We start from the raw sequence: 14,775 nt of genomic DNA, 5'->3' as shown, positions 1-14,775 counted from the left end.
CTGGGTGAGGGGCTGAGGGCTGTTTTCAGGCTGGCAGGTGACTGAAGCTCCCAACCTCTCCTTTCTTTCTTTTTTTTTTATTCTGGGATTTATTTACCTTCTATGGCTGTCACTGGAGCTGAGAGCCGGCTTTAGCTCTGAGGCTTGGCTCCAGCTCTGAGACCTCAGCTTTTGAAAGCAGGTATCTGGGTTTGTTTGGGTTCTATAATTGTAACACTGTTGCGGTCCTGCTCGCTCCAGCTCTGACGGCTGAAAGCAGGTTTCTGGGGTTTGTTTAGCTTCTATAATTGCAACATAGTTGCTTAGAGTGCAGCTCAGAGACTGGCAGCGGCAGGCAGGGAACCTTGGCTTCCTCCATCACTGCAGCAAGCAAGCCTCCTGTTCGCTTCAGCTGCCTGGCTGCCGGCCACCATTGTGGTTGGCAGTTAATTTGCATATCTTGCTGATTAGCCAATGGGAAGGGTAGCGAAGTTACGGTTAATTACCATGTTTCTCTATTATTAGATAGGACTAGTAGCCCATCGCATGATATTGCGGGCAGTAGACCGCCCGCCGTTTCCATGGGAGCCAGCAGGAACTGCAGTGTGCTACCGGGATCCATGCTGCTTCTACAGGAGCTGTGCGGCTTCCACGGGAGGTGGAAGCGAGCCACTGGCACCCACGGGAGCTGAGAGGGAGACGTGCCGCTTCCACAGGAGCCGGGAGGGACCCGCGCCAATTCTGCGGGAGGTGGGAGGGAGCCGCACTGCTTCCATGGGTGGCGGGCCTGCCATCTCCTCTCCAGGCCTGCGCTCGGACGTGGAGGCTGCGGGCTGGCTCTGTCTCTGTCTCTGTTTCTGCTCTGGGCCTCACCTCCGCGCATAGCCTCCTCCTGTCTAGTAGTGTCCTATTACGGCATCCTGGCCATATTTGCATATTTCTCATATATATATATATATATATATATATATATATACACACACACTAGAGCCCCGGTGCACAAAAATTTGTGCATTCGGGGGAAGGGGTGGCCCCTCAGCCCGGCCTGCGCCCTCGTAGTCGGGGACCCCTCAGGAGATAACGCCCTGCTGGCTTAGGCCTGCTCCCGGGTGGCAGAGGGCAGGCCCAATCCCTAGGTGTAGCCCCTGGTCGGGCTCAGAGCAGGGCCGATTGGGGGGTTGGGGCACCGCCCCCTGTCACACTCAAGGCAGGGTCGATGGGGAGGTTGTGGCACGTGACCCCCTGTCACGCACAGAGCAGGGTCGATCAGGGGGTTGGGGAACTCCCCCCTGTCACTCACAGAGCAGGGCCGATCGGGGGTTGAGGAGCTCCCCCCTGTCACTCACAGAGTAGGGCCAATAGGGGAGTTGGGGCACCATCCCCTGTCACACACAGAGTAGGGCAGATCAGTGGGTTGGGGCGCCGCCCTCTATCACCCACAGAGCAGGGCCAATCGGGACTGGGGCGCCGCCACTGTCACACTCAGGGCAGGGCCGATGGGGAGGTTATGGCTCTACCCCGTCACACAGAGCAGGGCCCTTGGGGGGGCGGATTTGGGGTGCCGAACCCTGTCACACACAGAGCAGGGCCGATCAGGGGGTTTGGGCGCTGCCCCCTGTCATGCTGATCCCGGTGCCGGGAGGCCTCTCGGCTCCGCTGATCCCGGTGCTGGGAGGCATATTACCCTTTTACTATATAGGGTAGAGGCCTGGTGCATGGGTGGGTGCCAGCTCATTTGCCCTGAAGGGTGTCCTGGATCAGGGTGGGGGTCCCCACTGGGGTGCCTGGCCAGCCTGGGTGAGGGGATGATGGCTGTTTGCAGCTGGTCACACACCCTTCAGGGTGGGGGTCCCCACTGGGGTGCCTGGCCAGTCTGGGTGAGGGGCTGAGGGCTGTTTTCAGGCTGGCGGGTGACTGAAGCTCCCAACTGCTTTTTTTCTTTTTCTTTTTTTTAAATTCTGGGCCAGCTTTAGCTCTGAGGCTCCAGCTCTTAGGCATCTGCTGCTGAAAGCAGGTATCTGGTTTGTTTCGGTTCTATAATCGAAACTCTGTATCAATTCCAGCTCTGAGATCCTGGGCTCGCTGAAAGCAGGTTTCTGGGGTTTTGTTTAGCTTCTATATTTGTTACAATGTTTTTTAAACTGCAGGCTCAGAGGCTGGCAAGGCAGGTGGGGAATGTTGGTTTCTTCCGTCACTGAAGCAAGCAAGCCTCATGTTAGTTTCAAGCTGCCTGGCTGCTGTCCGCCATCTTGGCTGGCAGTTAATTTGCATATCTCACTGATTAGCCAATGGGAAGGGTAGCAGTCGTACGCCAATTACCATGTTTCTCTTTTATTAGATAGGATGTATATATATATAAATATAAATATACTAGGGGCCCGGTGCACGAAATTCGTGCACTGGGTGTGTGTGTGGGGAGGGGAGTGTCCCTCAGCCCAGCCTGCCCCCTCTCACATACTGGGAGCCCTCAGGCGTAGACCCCCATCACCCTCTGCTCGCCTGATCGGCCCCTTGCTCAGGCCTGACGCCTCCGCCAGAGGTGTCAGGCTTGGACAGGGGACCCCCATCTCCCCCTGATCACTGGCTCTGGCCCCTGCCCAGACCTGAGGCCTCTGGCCCAGGAATCATGCCTGGGCAGGGGACCCCCATCTCCCTCTGATCGCTTGCTCCACCCCCCGCCCAAGCCTGACGCCTCCTACCCAGGCTTCAGGCCTGGGCAAGGGGACCATCATATCCCCCCAATCCCCGGCTCCGCCCCCGACCCAGGCCTGATGCCTCGGCCAGAGGAGTTGACCCTCATCCCCCTCCGATCACCAATCACCGGATCGGCCCCTTGCCCAGGCCTGAGGCCTCTGGCAGAGGTGTCAGGCCTGGGCAGGGGACCCCCAGCTCCCCGCGGTTGCAGGCTCTGCCCCTGCCAGGGCTAACGCCTCTGGCCTAGGCGTCCGGCTCGGGCAGCGGGGACCCGCAGCTGCAGCGGCCCCGCGATCGTGGGCTCCGCTTTAGGCCCAGGCAAGGGACCCCTAGCTCCTGGGACTGCCAGCTTCGACCGTGCCCAGCTCCCATCGCTGGCTCCACCCCTACTTCCTGCTATCACTGGCCAGGGCGGCAAAGGCGCCTGATTCTCTGATCATGGCTGGGGGGCAGGGCAAAGGCGGCCCCAGGGCCGCCTTTGCCCTGCCCCCCAGCTCTTAGCTCCCCCCTGGGTTTCCGATCACTGTCAGTGGCAGGGGGCTTCTTCCTGCTTTCCCTTTCACCTCCCTGCATTGTGCCTACATATGCAAATTAACCGCCATCTTGTTGGCAGTTAACTGCCAATCATAGTTGGCAGTTAATTTGCATATAGCCCTGATTAGCCAATGAAAAGGGTATCGTCGTACGCCAATTACCATTTTTCTCTTTTATTAGATAGGATATGTGTGTGTGTGTGTGTGTGTAAACACACACACACACACACACACACACACACACACACACACACTATAGGCCCAGTGCATGGGGGGGAGGAGGTGTGTGTCCCTCAGCCCAGCCTGCACCTTCTCCAATCTGGGACCCCTCAAGGGGTGTCTGACTGCCCGTTTAGGCCCGATCCCACCAGCCTGATCCTGGTGGGATCAGGCCTAAACAGGCAGTCGGACATCCCTCTCACAATCCAGGACTGCTGGCTCCCAACAGCTTGCCTGCCAGCCTGATTGATGCCTAACTGCTCCCCTGCTGGCCCGGTCACCCCTAATTGCCCTCCCTTGCCAGCCTGGTTGCCCCTAAGTGCCCTCCCCTGCTGACCTGGTCCCACCACCCAACTGCCCTCCCCTGCTGGCCTGGTCCCCCCCAACTGCCCTCACCTGCAGGCCTGATCCCCCCAACTGCCCTTCCCTGCAGGCCTGGTCACCCCCAGCTGCCCTCCCCTGCTGACCTGGTTGCCCCCAACTGCCCTCCCCTGCTGGCCTGGTTCCCCCCTAACTGCTCTGCCCTGCTGGCCTGGTTCCCCCCTAACTGCTCTGCCCTGCTGGCCATCTGGTGACCACATGGGGGCAGCCATCTTGTGTGTTGGAGTGATGGTCAATTTGCATATTACCGTTTTATTATATAGGATAGATTTCCATGAGTTAACCCACCAAGGATCATTTTGATCTCTGTGGTTGTGATGTGAATGTGTGTGCTTTTAAAAATTTATAACCATTGTGAATGGGAGAATCAGATCATCTTTATTTGGTAATAAATTGCCTTTCAGAAAATATGGATGACTGTAATGATACCAATTTTATCAGATATCCAGAGCTTGTAATGTAACTTCAAATACCTCATATTGAAATTGATATATAATAAGAAAATTGCAGGGTGACAATTAAAAGGTCTTTGGATCCTGAGAACTTAGGTTCAAATCTTGGTTCCATTATTTACTGTTGGTGTGACCTTGAGTATATTATTTAATGTCTCATTCTTTTTTTTTTTTAATTTATTTTATTGATTTTTTACAGAGAGGAAGGGAGAGGTATAGAGAATTAGAAACATCGATGAGAGAGAAACATCGATCAGCTGTCTCCTGCACGCCCCCTACTGGGGATGTGCCCGCAACCAAGGTACATGGCCTTGACCAGAATCGAACCCGGGGCCCTTCAGTCCGCAGGCCGACACTCTATCCACTGAGCCAAACCGGTTAGGGCTAATCTGTCTTATTCTTATTTTCTTCATCTTTAACATGGAATAAAAATAATGAGTTCACACAATTGTTTAGAAAAGGGGATCTATAATAACTAGACCCTGGCTATAATGAAAATTGATTCATTTAAATTCTATAGAACTTTCCATTATAGCTTTACACTTCAGAGAAATTAAATGTGTTTTTTTTTTTTGTTTTAATTTGTTTTAAATTACCATGAAAGCTTTCACAATTTTAGAAATAGAAAAATAATTAAACTCCATTAATATGAGACTATTTTGATTGACACCACAGGCTCTTTTTGGCAAGGTACGAGAAATTCATTTCTTTTTTTAAAGAAATAAATGGAATCTAATACATCAAACTACTATAAGAAAGACAATGAAGAAGAAAGTTTGCTTGCAAATGTTGCTTCCTTAAGACATGAACTAAAAATAACAGAATGGAGTTTGCAGAGTTTAGGGGAAGAGTTATCCAGGTAAGTAAATAAAATCACATATAGAATTCAGAGTATGACTTAGTTTACAAATGTAAAATGTCTGAATTTCATTATTATTGTGTATCTAATGTCTCTAGAATAGGAAATAATATTCTATAACTTCAAATATAACTCAGTTTAGGAGAAAATAGAAATATTGGAGAATCATGTACATATTAAGAAAGCACATATTAAGGGACACAGTATGAAATACATATTTGGGGCCTTATTCATCTATTATTATGATTGCTTTTTGAAATAAGTATTTCTAGCATAGAAGCTCTAGAAATACACAGATTGCTAGTTTAAAATTAATTATGTTTTATTTAAAATTTCAGTTGAAGCCTTAAGTTCTTAAGTGTGAATCCAATTTCTAGCAGCATTTCAAATGCTTTTCTTTATTCCTTATTTAATGTATAGAAATTTGGAGTGAATACTTAAACTATCAAAGAACTAAAATGCATCTTTTCTTTTTTTCTCTAGTGTTAGTCCAAGTGAAAATTCCGATTATGCCTGTAATCCCTCAAGGTCTGAAAGGCTGATTCTGGAAGAACTTTCTCAGCCTAGCCAGCTTGGACTTTTGAATTACTCACCTTATAAAAAAATTTATAAAATGCCCAGTAGCAGTACTGATTTTCAAAAACAGCCAAGAGATAAGGTTATAGTTTTTAGACCTCTCTACTTAAAAGTGGTTTTGTTTTTTACCTACTTAAAATACTTTCTTCTTTGAGTTTTTTCTTTAAATGGTTTTTTTCCAAAGTCTTATTACCGTGCTCAAGACTTGCTGAATTTAAATATAATGGTTCTTGTTTTGTCTTAGAGGAAAGTAGTTGATTTGTTATATCATTCTATTTTTAAACTTCTGTAATTATTTATTAAGTGGTTAAAGTATACTTACTGTTAACCTGGGATTTTGATGGGGATTGCATTAAATCTGTATATTGATTTGGGTAATATGGCTATTTTAACTATGTTGATTCTTCCAATCCATGAACACAGGATATTTTTCCATTTTGTTGTGTGTTTTTCAATCTCTTTTAATAATGTTTTGTAATTTTCAGTATATAGGTCTTTCACGTTTTTTGTTAAGTTTATTCCTAGGTATTTTATTCTTTTGGTTGCAAGTACAAAAGGAATTGTTTTTGTTTTTGTTTTCATTTCTTTTTCTGAAGTTTTGTTGTTGTTATACAGGAAGGCAAAGGATTTTTGCACATTGATTTTGTATCCTGCAACTTGACTATATTTATTTATTGTTTCTAATAGTTTTTTGGTGGAATCTTTAAGGTTACCTGTATATAGAATCATGTCGTCTGCAAAAAGTGATAGTTTGACTTCTTCCTTCCCTATTTGGATGCCTTTTATTTCTTTCTCTTTCCTTATTGCTCTGGCTAGGACTTCCAGCACTATCTATATACATAAAAGCCCAAGTGACCGAATGACTGGTTGACCAGTCGCTATGATGTGCACTGACCACCAGGGGGCAGATGCTTAATGCAGGAGCTGCCCCCTGGTGGTCAGTGCACTCCCACAGCCAACCTCCCATGGTTCCTCCCCTCCAGCCGGCTAATCTACCGTGGTCCTTTCCCCCGCCGGCCAACCTCCTGTGGTCCCTTCCCCTGGCTGGCTTCCCCCTCCCCAACATTGGCCCCGATCGCTGGCCAGGCCAAGGGACCCCACCCGTGCACAAATTCATGCACTGGGCCTCTAGTGTTGAATAAGAGTGGTGAGAGTGGATATCTTTGCCTTGTTCCTGATCTTAGGAAAAGCTTTCAGTTTTACAACGAGTATGATATTACCTGAGGGTTTATCATATATCGCCTTCATTATGTTGAGGTACTTTCTTTCTATTTTTATTTTATTGAGTGTTTTAATCATAAATGGATGTTATATCTTATCAAATGCTTTTTCTGCATCTGTTGATAAGATCTTACGATTTTTATCCTTTCTTTTGTTAATGTGGTGTATTATGTTTTTTTTAAAATATATATATTTTTATTGATTTCAGAGAGGAAAGGAGAAGGAGAGAGGGCTATAAACTTCCCTCTTATTACTGCTTTCTCTGCATCCTAGAGGTTTTGATATGTTGTATTGTCATTCTCATTTGTCTCTATATATCTTTTGATCTCATCCTTTATTTTTTTTTTGACCCAGTCATTTTTTAGCAGTATGTTGTTTAATCTTCATGTATTTGTGTGTGTTTTTTACTTCCTTTTTGCAGTTGATTTCTAATTTCAAGGCATTGTGGTCAGAGAATATGCTTGGTATAATTTCAATCTTCTTGAATTGGTTGATGCTAGCTTGTGATCCAACATATGGTCCATCCTTGAGAATGTTCCATGTGCGCTAAAGAAGAATGTATAATCTGATATTCTGGGATGAAAGGTTCTGTAAATGTCAATTATGTCCATTTGGTCTAGTGGTTGTTTTATGTATTGCAGTGCTCCCTGGTTGGGTGCATATATGTTAAGAAGTGTTGCCAAGGCCGGTTTGGCTCAGTGGATAGAGCGTCGGCCTGCGGACTGAAAGGTCCCAGGTTTGATTCCGGTCAAGGGCATGTACCTGGGTTGTGGGCACATCCCCAGTAGGGGGTGTGCAGAAGGCAGCTGATCGATGTTTCTCTCTCATCGATGTTTCTAACTCTCTATCTCCCTTCCTCTCTGTAAAAAATCAATAAAATATATTTTTTAAAAAAAGAAGTGTTATGCTTTGTTGATGTAGTGTTCCCTTTACCATTTTAAGTGTCCATCTTTGTCTCTTGTTATCTTGAAATCTATTTTGTCAGATATAAGTACCCCTCCCGTGGATCAGTCACAGTGGGAAACAGTGGTTCAACGGCAACAGCTCTTACTTTGCAGATAGTATGCTCCTGGATCCGACTCCATGGGCAATGGGAAGTGGGTTTTGGGAATCCAAATGGCAGAGGCAGGGCTCTGTGACTTTGTTTCTTTGTCTGAAATACCACTGCTCAGCCTGACAGTGGAGAGCCGCCTGGCAGAATCTTGTGCTCTGACAGGCGTCTGCTAGCTCAGTCGCTGTTTGCTCCAGCCTGCTTACCTTGATTGACTGCCCCTGCAGCTCTCTATTCCTTCTGACCAAAGGAAGCACCTGCTACCACAGGCTTTCTCTCTTCTCTCTGCCAGCTGAGCCAGGAGCTCCCAGCTACAGGGCTGCGTCTACAGGCCATCTGCACTTTCCTCCCTTCTCATCTCTCCATTTGTTCCCAGTTGCCCACCTTTAGATGTTTCAGTGTGCTGGTCTCTAAGACATGTGTCTGTATTGAGCAGGGCTTTCTTTGTTGAATTATAGTTGGTTAACTTATTGAAATTTTAGGGGGAGAGTAAAAGGTGCACTCTCATGCCACCATTCCTCTGAAATCTCTCCAAAAAGGATGACATCTGGTATTATGATGACAAAGGATATTCTTAGATTTCCGGATAGTGACCCTAATAACCCCTGTAACCTATGTCCAAGGCCCAGTTTGGACATAGACTTCTGTGCCTTCTTTTCACTCTGGCTCTCTTTTTCTTCCTGACTGGTTCTTCACTGATTTCAGCAGGTGCTGCTACCAGCTGGCTTGTTGTATGATTGCCTGTGTGGAATCTTGTTCCTCAAGCTCCGGCACTGATTCATCATTGTCAGATTCTGTTCCAGACCCTGTCTGAACCTGGTGGCAACTCGTTCTGTAGCAGGGACAGTTTCTGTGGCTTCACCGGGCATTTTGTATAGGGAACTTGGAATAAAGATGGTGGCCTCCAAATATTTTTGATCTGTGGTTGATTGAATCCGTAGATGCAGAATCAGTAGGTATGAAGGGCCAACTGTATATAGTATGCAGTTTTTTGCATGGATAATTTGTATTGCTTGTATATGCATGTGAAAACACCTGAAGGCTAGGTTTACTTAAAACTATAATTAATAATTCCTATGTAAGCTGTTTCATATTTTTTGATGTATGAGTGGTGTTAAAAATTTATAAATGGTAATGTTAAAACTTTGGTTATGTAACTACTAACGATGGGAATGAGACTTCTGTGTATGCTTTTTCTTTTCTGTAGTTTTCACTTTTGAATTGTATAATATATTATTCAAAAATAATTAAATAAGGCCGTAGTTGGTTTGGCTTGGTGGCTAGAGCATCGACCTTCAGACTGAAGGGTCCTGGGTTCAGTTTCAGTCAAGGGCACATGCCTGGGTTGCGGCTTCGATACCCAGTAGGGGGTGTGCAGGAGGCAGCTGATCAATGATTCTCTCTCATCATTGATGTTTCTATCTCCCTCTCCCTTCCTCTCTGAAATCAATAAAAATGTATTTTAAAAAATAAAATGCTTGTGCCTTTTAAAAATAGCTTTAAAGTAATAATAATAATTAAATCAGGTTTTGAAAATCTTAACCCTTATGAAAATTAAAATAATTTATTGTAAAATATATACAGTGGGGCCTTGACTTACGAGTGTCCCGACTAATGAGTTTTTCGAGATACGAGCCATCTCTCGGCCAATTTTTTGCTTTGAGTTGCGAGCTAAAATTCGGGTTACGAGCCAGCTTCAGATACTCCACTGCTAGCTGGTGCAGTGAACATCACAGTGAACACCACAACATCAGCCCAGCATCACGTGTCTCACTCGTTCACTTTTTGATTTGACGTACGAGTAATTTGAGTTACGAGCTCCATCACGGAACGAATTAAACTCGCAAGTCAAGGCTCCACTGTATTTAAAAGCGTGAAATAAAAATATGTATGCAGTTTATTCAGTATTCATTTTATTGTTGGTGAACATTTGGGTTCTTTCAATTGTTTCTTATGGACAATGTAGCTATGAATATTTTTATATCTTCAGGTGCAAAAATATGAAAGTTTCTGTCAGATTTATACCAGAAATAAAACTGTCAAATCTTAGCATATTTAGCCTTAATAGATAATACCAAGAACCTTTCCAAAGTTCCAAGCTGTACTTGTTTATGTACATGTCCTCCAGCAGTGATGGAGAGGGAACTGATTGTTCCACAGCTCCTCACCAACACTCACTAAATATTTTAATTAATTTTCTGAGCTACTTAGTTATTTTATAGATAATTGTTCACCATTTTCCATTAATTACATGTAATGCTTAATGAAATAATAATAGATTGTTCTTTTTTGATTTTTCAGATATCTTTTTCATCTGCTAATGCTATGGATCAGGAGATGAAAAGTCTTCGAGAGAAACTTAATAAACTTAGGCAACAGAATGCCTGTTTGGTCTCACAGAATCATTCTTTAATGACTAAGATAGAATCTGTCCACTTTGAATTAACACAGTCAAGAGCAAAAGTATGTTTCTTAAAATGGTGACTATGCTAACAGAAAATCATAATTACATGAAGTTTTAGAATTGGAAAAATATTCTTGTGTTGTTTTAAGGTGTTATGAATAGCTTTTATTATGATAATACTAGAGGCCTGTTGCATGAAGATTCGTGCAAGAATAGGCCTTCCTTCCCCTGGCTGCCGGCACAAGTTTCCCTCTGGCACCCAGGATCCCAGCCTTCGCTTTGGCCACCACCTTCCGCCTTCGCCCTGGGGCCAGGCGCCACCTCCCGCCTTAGCTCCGGGGCAGCCGCCACCATCTTTGTCACAATAATTTGCATATTCCCTCCTTATTAGCTGTGGGTGCCACCATCTTTGTCATGAAGTGATGGTCAGTTTGCATATTCTGTCTTTATTAGATAGGATAGTATCAATATATATGGAATCAATTTTATATGAATTTAATATCTGAAAATGATTCAGAAAAACTTGTATAGTCTGCATTTAGATAAGTCAGAGCTTCTTTAAATCTTTTTTTAAGTTTTATTTTAGAGGACATTTATTAAGCTGAGAAAAATTAAACAAGAAAGGGCCTAGGACAGTGATGACGAACCTATGACATGCATGTCGGAGGTGACACGTGAACTCATTTTTTTGGTTGATTTTTCTTTGTTAAATGGCATTTAAATATATAAAATAAATATCAAAAATATACATCTTTGTTTTACCACGGTTGCAGATATCAAAAACTTTCTATATGTGACTTGGCACCAGAGTTAAGTTAGGGTTTTTCAAAATGCTGACATGCTGAGCTCAAAAGGTTTGCCATCACTGGCCTAGGATAACAGAGGGACTAGATAGTGAAATAAGCTAGGTTGAGCTGCTTTGGCTCACTAAGAAGTCAGAGAAAGGGGGGCTGTAGAGACAGGCTTAGGGGTTTGCCTGGGACAGACTGTTGCTGCCCATCCCTACCCTGGTTGCAAGCCTCTTAGGGGTCCTTTAGAGTTTAGGAGATGCATGCCTGTGGGCGGGAAGAAGAGGGGTTGGGGAAAGGCTTGGCTGTGCTCCTGGGAGGGAGGGCAAGCTTAAAATCTTAAGATTGCAAATTTGTGTGTTTTTATTAAAGGAAATAAGCTTATTTATCTTTTTTATTTTTTGATTGATTTCAGAGAGGAAGGGAGAGGGAGAGAGAGATGGAAATGTCAATGATGAGAGAATCATTTATCGGCTGCCTCCTGCATGCCCCCCACTGGGGATTGAGCCCACAACTCGGGCATGTGCCCTTGGCCAGAATCAAACCTGGGACCCTTCAAATCTGCAGGCTGACGCTCTATCCACTGAGCTAAACTGGCTACGACCCTTCTTTTTTAAAGTAATACATTCTCTTTTGTTGTTAGTGCTTACCTGAGGACATTTTTTTCCATTGATTTTTAAAAAATATATATTTTTATTGATTTCAGAGAAGAAGGGAGAAGGAAAGAGAGATAGAAACATCAATGATGAGAAAGAATCATTGATCTGCTGCCTCCTGCACAACCCCTATTGAGGATTGAGCCCATAAACCAGGCATGTGACCTTGACCAGAATCGAACCTGGGACCCTTCAGTCCACAGGTCGATGCTCTATCTACTGAGCCAAACCAGCCAGGGACTCCATTGATTTTTTTAGAGAGTGGAAGGGGAGAGAGAGAGAGAGAGAGAAACATTGGTGTGAGAGACACGTTGATTGGTTGCCTCTGGCACATACCTGTACTGGGGCTGGGGTCAACCTGAAACCCAGGTACATGCCCTTGACCGGGAATCGAACCCACGACCCGGGCTGACACTCTAACCACTTAGTGACACCAGGCAGCGCAATACGTTCTCTTTTGTTGAAAACTTTTTTTTTTAAAGAAAACTTTAAAAATGGATACAAAAGAATGAGAAAGATCGCTGAGTTCCACCATCTAGAGCTACCTTGTTTGTTTTAGGTCTCTATGCTTGAATCTGCTCAACAACAGGCAGCCAATGTGCCAATCTTAGAAGAACAAATTATAAATTTGGAAGCAGAAGTTTCAGCCCAAGATAAAGTTTTGAGGTAAGTATACTTTTTATAGCTTTAAAATTTCTATTCTGCCCTAGCCGGTTTGGTTCGGTGGATAGAGTGTCGGCCCACAGACTGAAGGATCTCGGGTTTGATTCCGATCAAGGGCACATACCTCAGTTGCAGGCCCAATCCTGGCCATCGTTGGGGCGAGTGCTGGAGGCAACCAATCAGTGTATCTCTGTAACATCAATGCTTCTCTGTCTCTCCCCCTCCTTTCCACTTTCTCTAAAAATTAATGGAAAAATATCCTTGTTTAAGAATTAACAACAACAACAAATTTTTATTTCCTGCTTCTGCTTTTTTATATATCATGTTAAATCTTGTCGTCTGCCCCGATAAATCTGTACTGGACTATGTTAGAATGTGTTGAATCTGTGTTAGCTCCTCTTGGCTTCAGGATTCATGCAGTATATGGGGACTTAAAATAAAAAAGACTAGATCTAGGCTGAGATACTTATTTACATGCTTTTATTAACTTTAACTTGTTCATTTCTTGCCTTACATAGCTGTATATATAATTTGATGGAAGTATTCTTTTATTCCTTACTAAAACTCATAGATGTTAAATGATAAATATGCCTTTTCTCTATCTCTTCATTGGAGTTCAAGAAAGAAAATATACAGAATCAGGCAATTTATAATTTTTTCTATTCTGCTTTGAAATAAGAAATATATACATACTAAATAGCACATTACTTCATTTTAGTGATTCTTAAAGTGTAGTTCTGGAACCAGCAGTATTAGCATTATTTGGGAACTTATTAGAAATACAAATCTAAGGTCCTATCGCATACTTACTGAATCACAAACTGTGAGAGGTGGGACCCAGCAATCTTATGTTTAGTTTGTTTTTAAATATGAGGATAGATCATCTTTATTGTGTATTTATTAATCCTCACCTGAGGACATGCTGCTTTTATTGATTTTAGAGAGAGAGGAATGGAGAGGGAGAGATATAGAGAGAGAAACATCAATGAGTTGCCTCCCATACGTGCTCTAACCAGGGACTGAACTCTCAACTTAGGTATGTTCCCTAATTGGGAATTAAACCTGAAACCTTTTTGGTTTATGGGACAATGCTCCAACCAACTGAACCACCCAGCCAGGGCACAGTCTTATGTTTTAACAAGTCCTGCAGATGATTCAGATGTACACTAAAGCTGTCTTTCATGACCATTAGAGTTTTTCAGATTTTTTTGTAACTCATATATTATGGTTAGTCCTAGGTATTGTATATTTTTGTTTGTGAATTTGTTCTTGTATTGTTCACTGATAGTACATGGGAAAGCTACTGCTTTTATTTTGTAACTAGTGGCCCGGCATGGATTCGTGCACATTGAAAGGAAATTAACTAGAAGAAATATTTTAATATCGCTACTTGCCATTTCTCTATAATAGAGGAGTCAGAGATGAAAGAAAATTAGTAAAATGTATATGAAAATCTACACTAATAAAAGAGAAAAATGGTAATTGGCGTACGACGATACCCTTTTCATTGGCTAATCAGGGCTATATGCAAATTAACTGCCAACTAAGATTGGCAGTTAACTGCCAACAAGATGGCGGTTAATTTGCATATGTAGGCACAATGCAGGGAGGCGAAAGGGAAAGCAGGAAGAAGCCCCCTGCCACTGACAGTGATCGGAAACCCAGGGGGGAGCTAAGAGCTGGGAGGCAGGGCAAAGGAAGCCCTGGGGCCGCCTTTGCCCTGCCCCCCAGCCATGATCAGAGAATCAGGTGCCTTTTCCGCCCTGGCCAGTGATAGCAGGAAGTAGGGGTGGAGCCAGCGATGGGAGCTGGGCACGGTCAAAGCTGGCAGTCCCAGGAGCTAGGGGTCCCTTGCCTGGGCCTAAAGCGGAGCCCACGATCGCGGGGCCGCTGCAGCTGTGGGTCCCCGCTGCCCGGGCCGGACGCCTCAGCCAGAGGCATCCTGCAGGGGCAGGGGCGGAGCCCGCGCGATCGCGGCGCCCCTCGCTGCCACTGCAGGTCCCCGTTGCCCGGGCCGGACGCCTAGGCCACAGGCGTCAGGCCTGGGCAAGGGGCCGATCCTGCGATTGGAGGGTGATGGGGGTCAACGCCTGAGGGCTCCCAGTATGTGAGAGGGGGCAGGCTGGGCTGAGGGACACTCCCCCCCCCCCCCAGCCAGTGCACGAATTTCGTGCACCGGGCCCCTAGTAATATATAAATTGATCAATAAACAATAACAACATGATGTAAAAACAGCAAAAACATGATATAAAAACAACTGCCCTGACTGGTTTGGCTCAGTGGATAGAGCGTCAGCCTG

At 44.7% G+C, this 14,775-nt stretch overlaps 1 protein-coding gene across 12 annotated transcripts in view; it reads left to right on the top strand.

Moving 5' to 3' along the window:
* The window catches only part of CCDC18 (coiled-coil domain containing 18), a 144,851-nt gene that overhangs the window by 2,896 nt on the left and 127,180 nt on the right, over positions 1-14,775 (top strand). For 10 of the 12 annotated variants that reach the window (XM_059688810.1, XM_059688823.1, XM_059688815.1 and 7 more), the window contains 4 exons: positions 4,978-5,117; positions 5,601-5,775; positions 10,267-10,428; positions 12,373-12,479. In XM_059688810.1, coding sequence (XP_059544793.1) covers positions 4,984-5,117; positions 5,601-5,775; positions 10,267-10,428; positions 12,373-12,479 — 578 coding nt within the window. In that variant the 5' untranslated portion in view covers positions 4,978-4,983. The remainder of the gene's footprint in view (positions 1-4,977; positions 5,118-5,600; positions 5,776-10,266; positions 10,429-12,372; positions 12,480-14,775) is intronic. The other 2 variants (XM_059688820.1, XM_059688819.1) reach the window with 1 other exon arrangement.

This window comes from Myotis daubentonii, chromosome 3, assembly GCF_963259705.1.
Source record: "Myotis daubentonii chromosome 3, mMyoDau2.1, whole genome shotgun sequence".
NCBI classification, from domain to species: Eukaryota; Metazoa; Chordata; class Mammalia; order Chiroptera; family Vespertilionidae; genus Myotis; species Myotis daubentonii.
The sequence above is the reverse complement of the archived record's forward strand: the minus strand, read 5'-3'. Positions and strand labels throughout refer to the sequence as shown.